The sequence below is a fragment of the Pituophis catenifer genome, unplaced genomic scaffold (genome assembly GCF_029215685.1).
Source record: "Pituophis catenifer annectens isolate HBS135680 unplaced genomic scaffold, rPitCat1.0.hap2 SCAF_3, whole genome shotgun sequence".
Classification (NCBI taxonomy): Eukaryota; Metazoa; Chordata; class Lepidosauria; order Squamata; family Colubridae; genus Pituophis; species Pituophis catenifer.
The window spans coordinates 146,905,293-146,922,079 of record NW_027256883.1 but is presented as its reverse complement, the minus strand read 5'-3'; the positions used below and the strand labels follow the sequence as shown (position 1 = coordinate 146,922,079).

Sequence of the window (16,787 nt, the reverse complement as noted above, 5' to 3'; positions counted from 1 at the left end):
CCCAATGTAAGCACCAGACTGAGCCACAGCAACGCGTGGCCAGGTACAGCTAGTAAATAAATAAATAAGGTCTTCACACTGCTCTAGAATTAATCATTCGAATGATTTTCTTTCCCTATTACCCTCTTCATCTGGGAAAAGAAGAAACCCATTTCATGCTTTTCTAAACATTTTGATCATGGGTAAAACTGCTTTTGAGGAATCCAAACAGTAAAAACTGGAATTTCATTTCCTGTGCCATTACAGATTTTTGCGTAGGTATAATATGTTCTAAAAATGCCAAATCATTTCTAAACATCAGCAGGCCTACAGGACAACATAAGAATCAAAGTATTCTGTTGTATGTTGAGTGATTTTTTTTTCCAGACAAGCTTCCCCACCCCTCGGCAAGTTATCCCCCAAAACAAATGCTTCTTAAAATTAAAACCGGACGTAAATTTATTTTCCTCGAAAACTGAGGTAACAGTAAAGCAAAAACCAGTTCATTTTAGTTCCAAAGGTGCTTTTTCAGGAGGTAACTGGACTTTCTGGTTTTTCTTCAGCTCTGGCTGGATGGTGAGGAATGGAGGATTGATTCTCCACCATCCAGCCAGGGCTGAAAAAGCTTCTTGGATGAGAAGTGAAACGTCGTCAAAGAAAAACCAGTCCAGCTGCCTCTTGAAAAAGCACCTTTGGGACAACCATGACCTGGATGACTGAGAATCTCCATAAATAGTTCATTTTAGCTTGCAAATTCTCCTTTTCTCCTAAAAAGATACTCAGACAAAAGTCAGCCAGCTGGTTCTCAACACGAGGGCTTGGTTGCGCTTTAACAGAATAACAGAGTTGGAAGGGACCTTGGAGGTCTTCTAGTCCAACCCCCTGCTCAAGCAGGAGACCTTATACTATTTCGGACTTCATTCCTGTCCTCTAACCAGATGCTAGATCCAGGATGATGGCTGTTAACAGAGCAACCTGCACCTACAACACCTGGTTTTATACTTTTCATGTATTATTACCGGTTGCATGATTGTTAAGTGTTTGCTACACAAAACGTTTTCTTTCCTGAGTTCCACAAATCAAAGGTACTAATGAGAAACTTTACCAAAGACATAACTAAGCCAGTACAGTAATACCTACATATAAGAATGATAAAATGACCCCCACCCCCACCCCCCAAAATCGTATTTCCTTAGGTAACACAAGCTGTCACGGAGAGCGCGAAAGAGAAACAAACAATACAAGTAGAATTTATTTCTACTTTCTCGCGCGGTGGAGAAGCAAAAACTTCCTACAGAGAGAATTCCTGATGGGGAGGAGGAGTAGCAACCCTCCCCGCCCCACCGTGAGATTTACTCGCAAGCTGGTGCTGTTCGAACACGAAGCAGCCCATCGGTATTCCTTTCGTGAAAGATCTTCGCTCGATCCCGCCAGATCCCCGAAGCGGTGGCGCGCCGTCATCTCGGGATGGGTATTTGGATATATTTTGTTTCTGTGAGGCAACTTCTTCCCATTTCTCCCTCTTTTTTTTTTTCCGCTTATGGGAAGGGGCAGGCGTTCTCAAAGGACCACGTGAAGAGAAGGCGGAAGAAGCTTCCTTACACTCCGCCTCCTCTGCCTCGAAGTCCGGAAAGCGATCGTGAGAATCGCCCCTTCAAGGAAGGAGGCATGGCGGGGATCAAAGGTACAAGCCGCTTCCCCCACTTCTCTGGGGGTGGGTGAGTGGGTGGATTATCTTCAGGAAGTCGTAGATTTCCACCTTCTCATAGCGACCATCGCTGTGGCAACCGCATCTCTTCCCCGAGAGATCCCAAGATCTCTTATCTCTTTCCCATCTTCTCGCCGGCTACTCAGGCTCTCTTCGTAAAGAATTTTTAGTTTGGACGGCTCTTTTCTATTCTGCTGTTGCTAGTTGGTGGTGTCGCTTTCTCCTGCACCCTGCCTGGGGGTTCCCCAAAAACATTTCAGTCCCGCAGAAAACAGAGATCAAAGGAAAAAAGGATCCTCCCTCTGTCCTGCTTATTCAGCTGGTTCACTGGCAAGTGCAGTATGGACCTTTGGGTGCCAGGCTAAGTTTATTCTTTGCAGCGGCAATTCCTCCTCTTTGCCCATCCTCTAGAAGCACTCCTTGACTGCTCCCTCGTCTCATCTCAGCAGATTTTTATTTTTATTTTGGTGCATTGAAACCACTAAGACCAATTTGTCCTATTTCTGTTCCACTTTGTTGAACTTATTCTGTTCTGCGGTGTAATTAAAAATTCAAGCCAAAATCTAAGAACAGAAGTTCCCAATCAGGAAGGATAAGCTTTTGCAAGCGCCATCAAAGTTTGCTCCTTCGATAAACTGTAGTAAGTATGGAGGCCGCATTTTTAAGGGAAATATGAAATCATTCTATATGGTCAGGTTAAGGACATCTTAACATTCTATATGGTCAACTTAAGGACTTCTCTGCTTAGAACTTCCATGATGTGTGCTAACATTATTTTTAAAGAATGTCAGCAGCCAGTGATTTTATAACTATGTTTATGAGAGTTGGTTTATTAAAATTAAACTGAGTGTCATTCTTTTTATTTCCACTTTTACAGCTTTGGTTGGTTTATCATTTACTGGAGTCATTGGTTTGACATTTCTTATGTTGGGATGTGCCTTAGAAACATACGGGTAAGAACATATTAGTTTGAGTAAGAGAATATCAGTTCTTTGTTATCAATCATGTAAATTCTGAACACATTTATTTGGCATAAAAGTCTATAAATATAATAGAGTACAATTTGAATAGTAATGGTGGGATTAATATTTGGAAATGGTATGAAAAGAGAGGAAAACTGAACTAGTCCAGCAAAAATGTACCAAAAACAGAGGATTGAATAAATTTTAATTTAATTTAATTTATTAAAATTTATATGCCGCCCTTCTCCCAAAGGACTCGGGGCGGCTCACAACCATCACGTAGAGTAAAAACAATAACAATAGCAATAAATAAAGTTAAAAAAATATATAATTAAAATCCCACAATTAATTAAAAACTCCCAACAGATCAGACAATTTCAAAATCAGACAATGGAGGTCAGGGGCTGTCAGGAGCCCAGTGGGTAACTCATTCCAGAGGGTCGGTGCAGCCACAGAGAACGTCCTCATCCTGGGCGCCGTCAGTTGACATTGTCTGGCAGACGGCACCTGGAGGAGGGCAGTCCTATGTGAGCGCACTGGGCGTTGGGAGGCCGGTAGGAGGTGCTCCTGCAAGTACCCCGGGCCCATGCCATGAAGGGCTTTATAGGTAAGTACCAGCACCTTGAAGCGGACCCGAAGGACCACCGGCAACCAGTGCAGCTCACGCAGGAGAGGTGTTACCCGGGAGTAACGGGAAGCTCCCGTAACAACCCGCGCGGCCGCATTCTGGACCAGTTGGAGCCTGCGGGTGCACCCCAGGGCAGCCCCATGTAGAGAGCATTGCAGTAGTCCAAACAAGAGAATAAATGCATTCATATGTGGATCAAAGAAGTGGGAATTGGGGAAGCAGTACAAAGTGACATATATACAGATAGTGCTCGACTTAAAACAATTCATTTAGTAACCAGTGTTATAATGGAACTGAAAAAAGTGACTTAAGATCATTTTTCGCATTTACGACCATTGCAGCATCCCTAAGGTCACATGATCAAAATTTGGACATTTGCCAATTGGCATGTGTTTATGACGGTTGCAGTGTCCCAGGGTCATGTTATCTTTTGTGACCTTCTGACAAGCTAAGTCAAAGGGGGAGCCAGATTCACTTAACAACCATGTTACTTATCAACTGCAGTGATTCACTTAACAACTGTGGCAAGAAAAGTCATAAAAAGGGGCAACACTCACTTAACAGCTGTCTTGTTTATCAATGGGAATTTTGGGCTCAATTGTCGTATGTCGAGGCCTATTTTATTTATCATGTGTGATGAGATAGGTATGTGAATGTATACAGCTGCATTTTTATATATGACAAAATAAGTTGATATTGCATATGCATTTATTTTAAACTCTTATTCTTTATCATTCTGCAGTACCTACTGGCCACTATTTGTCTTGATATTTTATGCCATATGCCCTATTCCTCACTTTATTGCAAGAAGAGTAAGCGATGATACAGACGCAGCAAGCAGTACTTGCAAGGAACTGTCATATTTTTTCACAACTGGAATTGTGGTCTCTGCTTTTGGACTTCCTATCATTCTTGCACGTGTTGAAGTGGTAAGTCCTGTAGCAAGACAATGAGAGTCAACATATATGTGCGCAGAATTCTTGCTATGTGGAAGAATTCTTAACAAATGATTTCTGTTAATTAGGACATTTATAACATTGTCATTGAAAAACATTGTATACCAGGTTCTTGATACAATAGGACAGTTTCTTTCAGGCATTCCCTTCATAAGTGCCAGGAGACATTGCATTAATATATTGTGCTAAATTATGGTTTAACAAATCACAACTTCAACCACAAACCATAAACTGGTTTGGAAGTGATCATAGCTGGGTTTTTGATCAGATAATCAATATATTTTATTGAGGTCACAGAACAATAGTTATGATTTATGACATTGCTTCAGGCAATAAGAAAGAAAATAACATCAATAAGAAAGAAAATAACATACAGTATTAACAGGGAAAAAAGATAACTTTTTATCTTAGTGTACTTTCTACTGCTTCTTGTAATATTGCCATGTCTGGCAAACTGCCAAACAAAATTGTGTTATTTGTTACTTTGAAACTTCATCTGCAAGCAAAAAGTTCAGATAAAAGTTATCTAGATTTTTGTATTAAGGAAATGCCATAGATAATCATTATGGAGTATGCAGTACAGAAAAATGGGTTACTATTTCAGTTCTCTCCCATGAATATTTGCTGGGAATTGGGAGGAATTGCTGAAGGGATGATATTAAAAAATGCAAGAATGAAAATTCTCTGATGCTTTGGAAGAATAAGCTGTTTGAGATATTTTCTGTCTGCAGATTAAATAACTAGTTCCTACCTAGTATATTTGCAGAGATTCTATCTTGATGAACCAAAACTAGTGATATGTGAATCAACCTGTTTTTCAACAGTTAAACTCATGCAGGCCCCACCTGTGGCTTATTGAATTTCATTACTTGCTAAAACATATGCCATGACTTGTTGACTACAATGGCCGATTTCTGTATTATGCTAAATTATAATCTAGCACACTACTACAGGAAGAAGAGTAAAAAAAGTATTCACATATTTAGATGATAGAGTGTATATTTTTAAAGAGGTGGTGTTATTTATTTTCTTTAATTTTGGACTTTGAATTATTTTTTCATAATTTGTGTTGGAAGTTGCAAAACTTGATTTTGATATGTACTATCTCTTTTTTTTCACCAGTGGGAATAAGTGTACTGCATGAAAGGTCCTTGATGCTCTCTGAGCTTTGTAGTTTTCTTGCAAACATTTCATTACCCAAACTATATAATATCATTGTATATTATATAGTTATACATACATACATACATACATACATACATACATACATACATACGTATGTATGTATGTATATGTATATATATATTTATATATACAGTGTGTATATATGTATACAGGGGCATGGTGGCTCAGTGGTTAAAGAAGTTTGGTATTCTGACTTAGGCTTCCTGATATAGTAAAAAGCACACAATTACTCCCAAACCCCCCCCTTTTTTTTATTTTAATGGCTGTGAATTCCTTTCATTCACAGCATCACTAAGAGTTTATAAATAGTCCAATAGAAGTCTGGCACAGTCCTTTGGATAAGGCTGGTAAACACCCACCTTTATCTTCTTTGACACCCTGCTAAAGACTTAATTGGCAATTATCTTGGCAAGGCCACATGGAAACACAGAGTCAAAAATGGAGCTTTTGGACACCATCCAAAAATGGATGGTGTTGGTACAAACCAACACCATCCACAACGTTGCTTCCTGCAAAGGCCCAAGTGCCTTTGCTCTTCCTTTATGTCTTATAAGAGGGGCCAATCATCTCCAAGCCTTACTCCCAAGTTGTCCCTTTTGTTTTAACTGTTCTTGCGCATTCGCACACTAGGAACAGGCTCCTCTGTTATGTCTCCTGTTATGAGTTCGCACATAACTCCCAGATGGTCCTGGTCCCATCTCTGCCTCCGACGCAGAGCCCTCATCCGAGCCTTCTCCAGACTCCAGGACTGGCCCATGTTCCTCCACAGCCTCCTCACTGTCCGACTCTGCTGCCAGTTCTGCTGGCAGACCATAACACTTGGCTTGTCAGCTAAAAAGCTGATAGCCCACATTCAAGACCCGAGTGCTGCACAATGGCATGAGTTCCTGACCTTGGCCCAACTGCTGTCCACCTAGTAGTTTGAAAGCATGCAAATGCAAGTAGATAAATCGGTACCACTTCTATGGGAAGGTAATAGCATTCTGTGTGCCTCTGCATAATGTCATGCTGGCCATATGACCACGGAAATGTTTGTGGACAACTTTGGCTCCCACAGCTAAGAAACAGAGATGAGCAACGCCTCCTAGAATTGGACATGAGTGGATGGGGGAAATCTTTACCTTATATGTATGTATGTATGTATGTATGCATGCATGTATGTATGCATGTATGTATACAGTGTACTGCTGTGTTGCTATATACAACAATAACCCTGATAAATTTTGGTTACATTTAGAATGAATGGAAAATGCAACAGAAGTAAAAATATATTTAGCATTGTTGCGTTCCATTAATTTTACATCTGTTACTCTCGGTTGCTACATTCAGTGATGAGTCTCCTTCCAGTCCATTCACATTGTTCTCAATATTAATTCTGTGTACCTTTATTTATTTGTTATTTTTCAATTTTTAAAATCCTGCCTTTATTGTTTTTATAAATAACTCAAAGCAACAAACATACCTTCCTCCTCCTATTTTCCCCACAATAACAACACTGTGAGGTTAGTTGGGCTGAGAGACAGATGTTTATTATACCGTATTTTTTGGAGTATAAGACACTTCGGACTATAAGACGCACCTACCTTTTTTGGTGAGGAAAACAAGAAAAAGAAATCTGCCTCTGCCTCCCAGCAATTTTGCCTCCTTGCAGCAAACAGCAAATAGCCTGATTTACTTTCATTTTCGTTTTCAGCATAGCTTGATTAGCACAAGAAAAAAAAATCTGCTCCCAACAATTTACCTCCTTGCAGCAAGCAGCAGAGGACCGCGCAGCAATAGGCAATGGCAATCCCTGCAGCCTGAAACAGTTGAGAGTCGGGAGGAATCAACTTGTGCTAATTAGGCTGTGCTGAAGCTAAAATGGGCTGTTTCTTCTTGCTGCTTGCTGCAAGGAGGTAAATTGCTGGGTGGCAGTGGCCAAAGGGTGGGGGCCAGTGGGTGGGCAGGGCTACATTTGGTGTATAAGATGCACCCAAATTTTCGCCCCCTTTTAGGGGGGAAAAAGGTGTGTCTTATACTCCGAAAAATACGGTAATTCTATTGATTGTGTTTGTCATAATATACTGAGTGCCCAGTAGGATTAGTCAAGCAATAGGATACCCAGTAAAACAACCCAATAGATTTCTTCAGAGTTTTTGAGCTTGTCTTGATGATTAAATAATGGGTGCTCTTATTAAAACATAATTATAAATATATCTATACTTCTCATCTTAGGTTATAGGGTTGTTTCTCAATTTCTTGATTCCAATTTTTTTGTGTTAATTCCTTGACTTGTTGCAGTTATAAAATTGTCTCTGCCAATTTCTGAGAATATTAGCAATAACACCTAATATTTTCTGCTATACTTTTGGCTAAGTGTATTTTTTCTTATGAAAGATACAATATAAGAAAAAAACCCAATTCCACAGTCATACCACTAGATGGAGCGCTAATTCTTTCCTATTCTTACTAAAATAAATTTAGCTCTTGGTTAAAAATATAAAATGGAGAAAAACATTTCCTGACAATTTTCTTTGGAGAGGAAATGTAAGCTCTGTCATATCCATAGATCTTAAGATTCATCATAAGAAAATAAATTAATAAGGCGCAACCCCATCCCCGCAAATGAGGACTGCAGCCAAGAAATTAAAAGACAGTTGCTCCTGGGGAGGAAAGTTATGGCAAATCTAGATAGCTTACTAAAAAGCAGAGACATCACCCTGCCAACAAAAGTGCATATAATCAAGGCTATAGTTTTCCCAGTTGCAATGAATGGCTGTGAAAGTTGGACCATAAGAAAGGCTAAGCGCCAAAGAATTGAGGCCTTTGAACTACGGAGCTGGAGAAGACTCCTGTGAGTCCTTTGGACTGCAAGGCGATCAAATCAGTCAGTCCTAGAGGAGATCAACCCTTGACTGCTCTTTAGAAGGCCAGATCCTGAAGATGAAACTCAAATACTTTGGCCACCTAATGAGAAGGAAGGACTCACTAGGAGAAGAACCTAATGCTGGGAAAGATTGAGGGCAAAAGAAGAAGGGGACAGCAGAGAACGAGGTGGCTGGATGGAGTCACTGAAGCAGTAGGCCTGAGGTTAAATGGACTCCAGGGGATGGTAGAGGACAGGAAGGCCTGGAGGAACATCCATGGAGTCACGATGGGTCGGATACGACTTCGCAACTAACAGCAACAACTTGATATTGTATAACCAACGTGAAGAGACACGATGGCTCAGTGGCTAAGACGCTGAGCCTGTCGATCAAAGATCGGCAGTTCAGCGGTTCTAATCCCTAGTGCCGCATAACGGGGTGAGCTCCCATTACTTGTCCCAGCTTCTGCCAACCTAGCAGTTCGAAAGCACGTAAAAAATGCAAGTAGAGAAAATAAGGACCACCTTTGGTGGGAAGGTAACAGCATACAGTGAGCCTTTGGTGTTTAGTCATGCCGGCCACATGATCACGGAGACATTTTCGGCCAGCGCTGGCTCTTCGGCTTTGAAACAGAGATAATCACTGCCCCCTAGAGTCAGGAACGACTAGCACTTATGTGCGAGGGAAACCTTTAGCTCAGGGGTGAAATCTAAAATTTTTTGCTACCGGTTCTGTGGGCGTGGCTTAATTAGTGGGTGGGGCTTGGTAGTAAGGTGACTGGAAAGGCGTGGCTTGTTGGTCAGGTGGGCGTGGCCAAGTCAATGTCACTTCTTTGCCCTTTTTTAACCTACAAAACACAACACAACACAACTGGCTCACCCACAATATAAAAGCAGCTGTGTTAGACCCAAAATGGCCCCTGCAATAAGCAGGAACCTCACACAGCCACAAAAAGCCCAAAGTTGCCTGATTAGCAGGCAACTCAGCTGGAATCGTCAGAGCTTGGCTGGTCAGAGCCATTTAAAAGAAAAAAAAAAGGCTCTGATGATTGCGCGGCTCAGCTGGGCATGGGGGGCGGGGGCAGGGATTTTTGCTACCGGTTCTCCGAACTGCCCACTGCCATTGCTACCTACTTGCCCGAGCCGGTCCGAACTGGGAGCATTTCACCCCTGCTTTAGCTTTACCTTTAACTTGATATAGTACTGATTCATTGATGCATTTCTGAATCTTAAAAGCACATGTCATATAGCTTTTACATTTTACAAGCAGAATGGAATACAGAATAATAGAGTTGGAAGGGACCTTGGAGGTCTTCTAGTCCAATCCCTTGCTCAGGCATGAGACCCTATATCGTTTCAGACAAATGGTTGCCCAATCTCTTAAAAACATCCAGTATTGGAGCACCCACAACTTCTAAAGGCAAGTTGTTCCAGCTAGTAATTGTTCTAACTGTCAGAAGGAGAAATTTCTCCTTCATTCTAGGTTAGGTTTCTCCTTATTAGTTTCCATCCATTGCTTCTTGTCTTGCCTTCAGGTGCTTTGGGAGAATAGGTTGACTCCCCTCTTCTTTGTGGCAGCCCCTGAGATCCTGGAACACTGCTATCATGTCGCCTCTAGTCCTTCTTTTCCTTAAACTAGACATACCTAAGTCCTGCAACTGTTGTTCTTATGTTTTTTATTTTATTTTTATTTATTTTTATTTTTATTTGATTTATATGCCGCCCTTCTCCGGAGACTCAGGGCGGCTTACAGTGCGTTAAGCAATAGCCTTCATACTTTTGTATATTTATACAAAGTCATCTTATTGCCCCCACAAACTGGGTCCTCATTTCACCTACCTTAGAAAGGATGGAAGGGTGAGTCAACCTTGAGCCTGGTAAGATTCGAACCTGCAGAAATTGCAGGCAGCTGTGTTAATAACAGGGTGCATTAAACCACTGTACTACCAAGGCTCGTTTTAGCCTTCAATCCCCTAATCATCTTTGATAAAGATGATAAAGCATAGATTGGTATCAATGGCATGCAAAGGACAATCTAAAACGTATATATTTTGAATTAAAACTCCACTATTAAATGAGGTTTTCTCTGTGGTAACCATGTTTATGATTCTTTCAGTCTTAGCGTCTTAGCTGTACTATGAAAAATAATTATGAAAATACCTAGAGTGGGAAAACCAGGCACAAAGTATTTAAATCTATTTTAGTTTTTGACCAAATATAGTAATAAAATAAAAATGGGGACATTGGCATTTTAATATTGAAATAGATTATCTGGTTGAAATAGATTATCTGATAGACAATACTTGGGAGACTAATCACAGAAGCATAGGCTTCCCAAGGGGATTAGCAACATAAAAAGACTGAAAGCCCTTCCGTTTAATGTGTATTACATGCATCTCATGCATGTACAAAGGGGCAGGATTTTGATTATCTGGTGCTGTCTGCTATTTAGTCATTTTTATCTGCCCCACAGCACACTGGTTCAAAATTGTCTTTGAGATATCTAGTTAATAAAGTACCACTGGATTGGGCTCAGCTCCATAGACAAATACTTCCCATCTCTCTGTGATGGAAATGGGTGAATTCTAAATAAGATAGATAGATAGATAGATAGATAGATAGATAGATAGATAGATAGATAGATAGATAGGAGAGAGCGAGAGAGGGGGTGGATGGATGGGTAGGTGGGTGGATGGATGGGTAGGTGGGTGGGTGGGTGGGTGGACAGATGATAGAGATAGATAGATGATAGACAGAGAGACAGACAGACACCATGTTTCCACTGGGTCTTATATTAATTTTTGCTCCAAAAGATGCATTAGGGCTTATTTTCCAATTAGGGCTTAGTTTCAGGGGAATACAGTACTAAATGTAGCCGTCTGGTTGACACTCTTAACTGGGGCTTATTTTGGGGGTAGGGTTTAAATTACGAGCATTCTGAAAAATCATGCTAGGACTTATTTCAGGGAAATAAGTCGGGAACAGGATAGATAGATAGATAGATAGATAGATAGATAGATAGATAGATAGATAGATAGAGGCATTGCTTTGATGTCATTCATCTTCTTTATCTGCTGTCTGCCTCCCCATTTCTTTCTCTTTTGTCAGATTTGCCAAATTTAATAACTTTTTTGGGGAGGTTGTCCATCATTGCCAGAGGATAAAATGCGTCTTGCTTTAACATTTTTATAGGATCTTTTGAAATAATAGTTCTTTTATTTTGGTTTTTCACAGGATAGTAAATTATATCTGTAAAGAAAAACTTGCTCTCAGGACAGGAATTGATTCATGCCTTGTAGTGTGCTTGATTTACAACTCCATGATACTCTTCATAATATTTCATCAAAGCATTAATGATTTGAACCTAAGTGAGAAGTCTGTCATTTTTAAACATGCTTTTGGTGCACTTTCTAATTATGGTATCCAAAATCCATTATGCCACATAATATTCAAGCACCTCTCCATTTACTTGTTTGAAGTGAAACGGAACATATGTGCATGTTTCCCTTCTCCCATTTTCTCCTGCCTTTGACATCACTTCGTTTGTTAAATTGCAATTTTCCGTGACATCTGAATTGGGGAATTATAGTTTAACAAAATTTGGAAGTACTGAAGTATGAAAAACAGAGATGAAGGATCAAACACAGACAGCTTGCGTCTGATCAAACAAACTGCACCTGGACTAGGATAATTATGTCTGAATTAATGTATCTTTGACCATGCTACTCACACTTTTCAGACTTTCTTCTGTTATAATTGCTGGCTGAAAGATTTAAGGCTTCTATTTCTGAAATTTTCCTTGAAGCGATGGAGAACTGTTACGATGTGAAACATGTTTCCAAACTCGGTGCTGTTCCTATAACTAAATATGTCTTATAATACATTATTACTGTATACCACTAGATACAAAACATAATGTGATGAAACAATGTGCTTGACCTCTTAACTTCCCTTTTTAACAATTTGAAGCTTGGCATATTAACATTCTTGCACAATATTTAAAAAAAGTTCTCAGTTCTCATGGGGATTGTTGCATTAGTTACAAAATCTTTAACTTTGGCACAAATATATATTCTCTTTACAGAAACCATGCCAGGCCACCAATAGAGGGGAAAAAAAATATATGATGAAGAAAGATAAACAATGTCATGTCACCCTAAAATGATAATTGCTATGTTTTAAAAGTAGACTGAAATTCTTTGCGGTTGGGGCATCTTTTTACAAACAACTGATGGACTTCTAAGTGCCTAAAAAATTGTCCAAAATTTCGAGCCAGTCGTTAACTTTGGTTACGATCTTCCAGTACTTGGTGTCCACTAGTTTTCTAAGGGCCTTTAAACTGCAAATCATGGCTATTGTATTTATTTTCTTCGACATAACAAGTAGTCCCCAACTTACAATTCCAATTGAACCCAAAATTATGTTGATAAGTGAGACATTTGTTAAGTGAGTTTTGTCTCATTTTATGAACTTTCTTGCCACAGTTGTTAAGTGAATCACTGCAGCTGTTAAGTTAGTAACACAGTTTTTAAGTGAATCTGGCTTTCCCATTGACTTTGCTTGTCAGAAGTTCGCAAAAATTGATCACGTAACCCCAGGACGCTGCAACCTTCATAAACATGAACCAGTTGCCAAGCATCTGAATTTTGATCATGGGGTTGCTGCAACAGTTGTAAGTATAAAAATGGTCATAAGTCACTTATTTCAGTGCTGTTGTAACTTCGGTCACTAAGTGAATGATTGTAAATCGAGGACTACCTGTTCATATATAACAATGGCAGCTTTTCCACCTAATAATTTATAAAATGCCAGCTTGATAATTCTTCCCCATAGCACAGGGGTTCCCCAGCCCCTGGGCGGCCCACTACCAGGCCATGGCCCATTCGGAACCAGGCCACATGAGCAGAAGGCCAGTGCACACACATGCAGCCTGATTTTCATGAGCAGTGGGCTGGCACACATGCATGCAGCTCAACTTGCATGAGCGGTGGGCCGGCATGCATCTCATTTCTCCAGCCTATCGCTTGCGTGGGCCAGTTCCCCCTCCCCCCCACATTGCTGGGCCACCAAGCCATAAAGGTTGAGGACCTCTGCCGCAGCAGCTATAGGTTAGAATCATGGAGAAAATGTGTGCTGTCTTTTATTGAAAAGTAGTACGAATTCTGGTGCCTGCCACTACTATCTGTATTGTTGATATTTTATTAATTCATATGTGATTTTTACTGTATTTTATGCCTACATTTTAGCTTTATTAAGAATAGGTTGTGTATTTTTATTGCATTCTCTGGCTTAAGAACAGAATAAAGATTTTATTTTTATTAATTATATACTGACAGGTTGGCACATAATCAGAGTTAGAAAGCAGTAGTTGATAAATGAAAAATATTCAAGTCATGAATGAATTCTGGAATTAACAATTTTAGGAAATTGCTTAAAGAGAGGTATAGCAGTATGGACCTTATATAATACTCTAATATAATAATTTAAATATAATATATTTAAATGACCATGTTAAAAAAATAATCTTGTTTCTATTCCACTTCTCAAATTTCAGCCCAAATTGGGCTGAGGTAAGGAACTTCTTGTAGTAGGGGAAATCCAGACTTACAGATTTGTACTGATAATAGGAAACTTCTGTTTTATGTTGTGGCTGATAGCTTACAAATAATTCTTCACAATTAGCTTTATGCTTTGGTGGATGAGCTTTCTTGTAAATTTTCATTAATTGCTCTCTTCAGCCATTCGAGGACTTGTAATTGTTTTTATGTCAAGTTTGTTTTAGCAAATTAGATGATGAGTTCTATAATGACTACTAATTACATAATTAGTAGTTCTCTTGGTTCTTAAAATTTGGTGTTTTATCTTAAGTGCTTTTACCATCATGATGTTATATTTCTTTGGACTTCTCTAATGCTCAAAATAGCCTATATTTTGTATTAATGAATGAAAGGTTAATTTTATTTTATTTTCTATTTCAGATCAAGTGGGGAGCCTGTGGCCTTGTGCTGGCTGGAAATGCCGTAATTTTTCTTACAGTTTTAGGCTTTTTTGTTCTCTTTGGCAGAGGAGATGATTTTACCTGGGAGCAGTGGTAGAATTTACTGAGATATTAATCTACAGTATGTATGTTACACAGGGCTTCCTTGATCTTTGTTCATTTACTTATTATTATTGTAGTGTATATATGGATATACTATGTATACATATGCACATTAGCGTATGAATAATTTGATCAGTATTAGCTTAACATAAAGGACATGTACCTTATATACTAGTACCTTTATTTCATGAGATGCAAGTAAATTTCCACAGTACTGTGGGTGAAGTTTTTAGAATGCAAGAAAAACTATGCAAGTAAGGATTATTTTGTAATAATGGGGCACTTTCTTCTGAGTTTTTGAATTAGGAATCACATTTGCAATTTGGCTTTAAAGCAGGACAATAAACGATATTAATTTATCTTCAAGGTAAACACATCATAATTCTTCAATATAAACTGTTTACTGTTCAAAGAATCAGCATATTAAATCACCCTGGTTTCATACAGTTTTAAGGAGCACTTGCCAGATCAACTGAATTTAGAGCAAAAAGCCATCTAGATATCCTTTTATCTTCTGCATGATTCAGAAAATGGGACCCAATCTTGTGTATGCCTGGATTGGATCCAGATTCTGCCATCAGCGAACAGAAAAATTACTTTCCTCCACTAGAAACTTCTTGTCCAGCAGAAGAACTCCACTTTTGCAATATAAAAAGATGCAGCAATCTTGCAATGTTCTAGAACCATGATGGCGAACCTATGGCACGCGTGCCACAGATGGCACACGGAGCCATATCTGTGGGCACACAAGCCTTGCCCCAGCTCAGCTCCAGCATGCATGTGCACGCCAGCCATCTTATTTTTGGGCCTTCCTAGCCTACCGGAAGTCAGGAAATGGGCTGTTTCCGGCCTCTGGAGGGCCTCCAGGGTGGTGAGGAAGGACATTTTCGCCCTCTCCAAGCTCCAAGAAAGCCTCTGGAGCCTGGGGAGGGTGAAAACAGGCCTACCAGTCCCACCGTGCCATCACATGCCAAAAGCGGGGGAAGCGCGGGGGGTCATGCACACATGCCAGGGGGTTGGGGCACGGGAGGGTATTGCGTGTGGGCACACATGCGCACAATCCCCCCACGCTCCCCTCGCTTTTGGCACGCGACAGCAAAAAGGTTAGTCATCACTATTCTAGAAGATTGAAGAGGTTTTCAGAACATTGGGAAAGAAATGCTTGGGTGGGTAGGTTGGACTAGATGACCTACAAGGTTCCTTCCAACTCTGTTAATCTGTTAAATGCTCCCATGGTCAGAAAACCTGTTCCCAGCTTAACAATATCGCTTTTTGAGAATCCATGTATTCCTTTAAATAAAAAGCTAGTTTTTATAAGAAGTTGCTACACCATGGATACCTATCTGGTAGTAGGTTTCGTTTAATATAATGAAGCATATTTCTGAGTAAAGATGTGCCCTGTAAATATGTAAACACTTTGCTTTGGTCTCTGTTGCCCTTTAGAAAGCTACAGTGTATTTTCCATCCCCAAATAAGTATACAATTTGTGTAGTAAAATGATCTTTAAGTTTAATAATGATAACCTTTCAGTAGATATTAGACTTGTTTTTTTCCCTTTAAAATAGGAATACGTTCTTTTGAAGATGAGGGAAATCTGTTTTGTTTGTTTCTGGTATAAACTTAAATCACTCCTAAGTTCCTGTGGGTAAATTGTTTGAAACAAAATTGTTAGGTTCATAAAGATTCACAATAGCTTTAAGTAACAACCTCCAACTTAGTCATCCTACAACTATATGTAAGCAAATATGTACTGTAGTAGTTTTCATTAGATTATAGAAAAGCAAATTCAAATTTGCCTGTCAGGCCTGGAAGCAGAGGTGGTATTCAGTAGGTTCTGACCAATCCTGGAGAACCGGTAGTGGAAATTTTGAGTAGTTCAGAGAACCGGTAAATACCACCTCTGACTGGTCCCGCCCCCATCTATTCTCTGCCTCCTGAGTCCCAGCTGATCGGGAGGAAATGGGGATTTTGCAGTAACTTTCCCCTGGATTGGGGAGGGAATGGAGATTGTACAGTATCCTTCCCCTGGAGTGGGGTGGGAATGGAGATTTTATAGTATCCTTCCCCTGCCACGCCCACCAAGCCATGCCCACAGAACTGGTAGTAAAAAAATTTGAATCCCACCACTGCCTGGAAGCCATCATTTGCATTACTGGGATCTAGGGAGAGAATGTTTAAATAATTCCCAGGAATTTCTCTATGTTGAAAAGGAATTTTTTAAAAACTACAATAACCAATGCAGTTTTGAGTAGTCTCTTTCCTTTTGGGGAACATTGAACATAAAGGAATCTATGTAGTTTAAATATCATTATATATACTCGTTATATTATTTTGTTTCCTTGATGCCCCCCGCCCCCCAAAAAAATTTCCCTGCCATTTCTGTACAGCCACTACATCCAACTTAATGGAAGGAACGCACAACCC

At 39.8% G+C, this 16,787-nt stretch overlaps 1 protein-coding gene across 1 annotated transcript; it reads left to right on the top strand.

Moving 5' to 3' along the window:
* Nucleotides 1-1,596: 1,596 nt before the first annotated feature.
* On the top strand, nt 1,597-15,338 carry LEPROT (leptin receptor overlapping transcript). The gene is made up of 4 exons (XM_070939484.1): nt 1,597-1,663; nt 2,565-2,640; nt 4,020-4,206; nt 14,242-15,338. Exons 1-4 carry the CDS (start codon nt 1,648-1,650, stop codon nt 14,356-14,358), a joined length of 396 nt encoding a protein of 131 aa, XP_070795585.1. The 5' UTR covers nt 1,597-1,647; the 3' UTR covers nt 14,359-15,338.
* Nucleotides 15,339-16,787: the final 1,449 nt, after the last annotated feature.

Excerpts from the sequence above, each read along its gene's own strand:
- LEPROT (XM_070939484.1), top strand. Across the intron at positions 2,641-4,019 it reads TGTGCCTTAGAAACATACGG|TACCTACTGGCCACTATTTG; the intron begins GTAAGAACATAT and ends ATCATTCTGCAG. Across the intron at positions 4,207-14,241 it reads TTCTTGCACGTGTTGAAGTG|ATCAAGTGGGGAGCCTGTGG; the intron begins GTAAGTCCTGTA and ends TTTCTATTTCAG.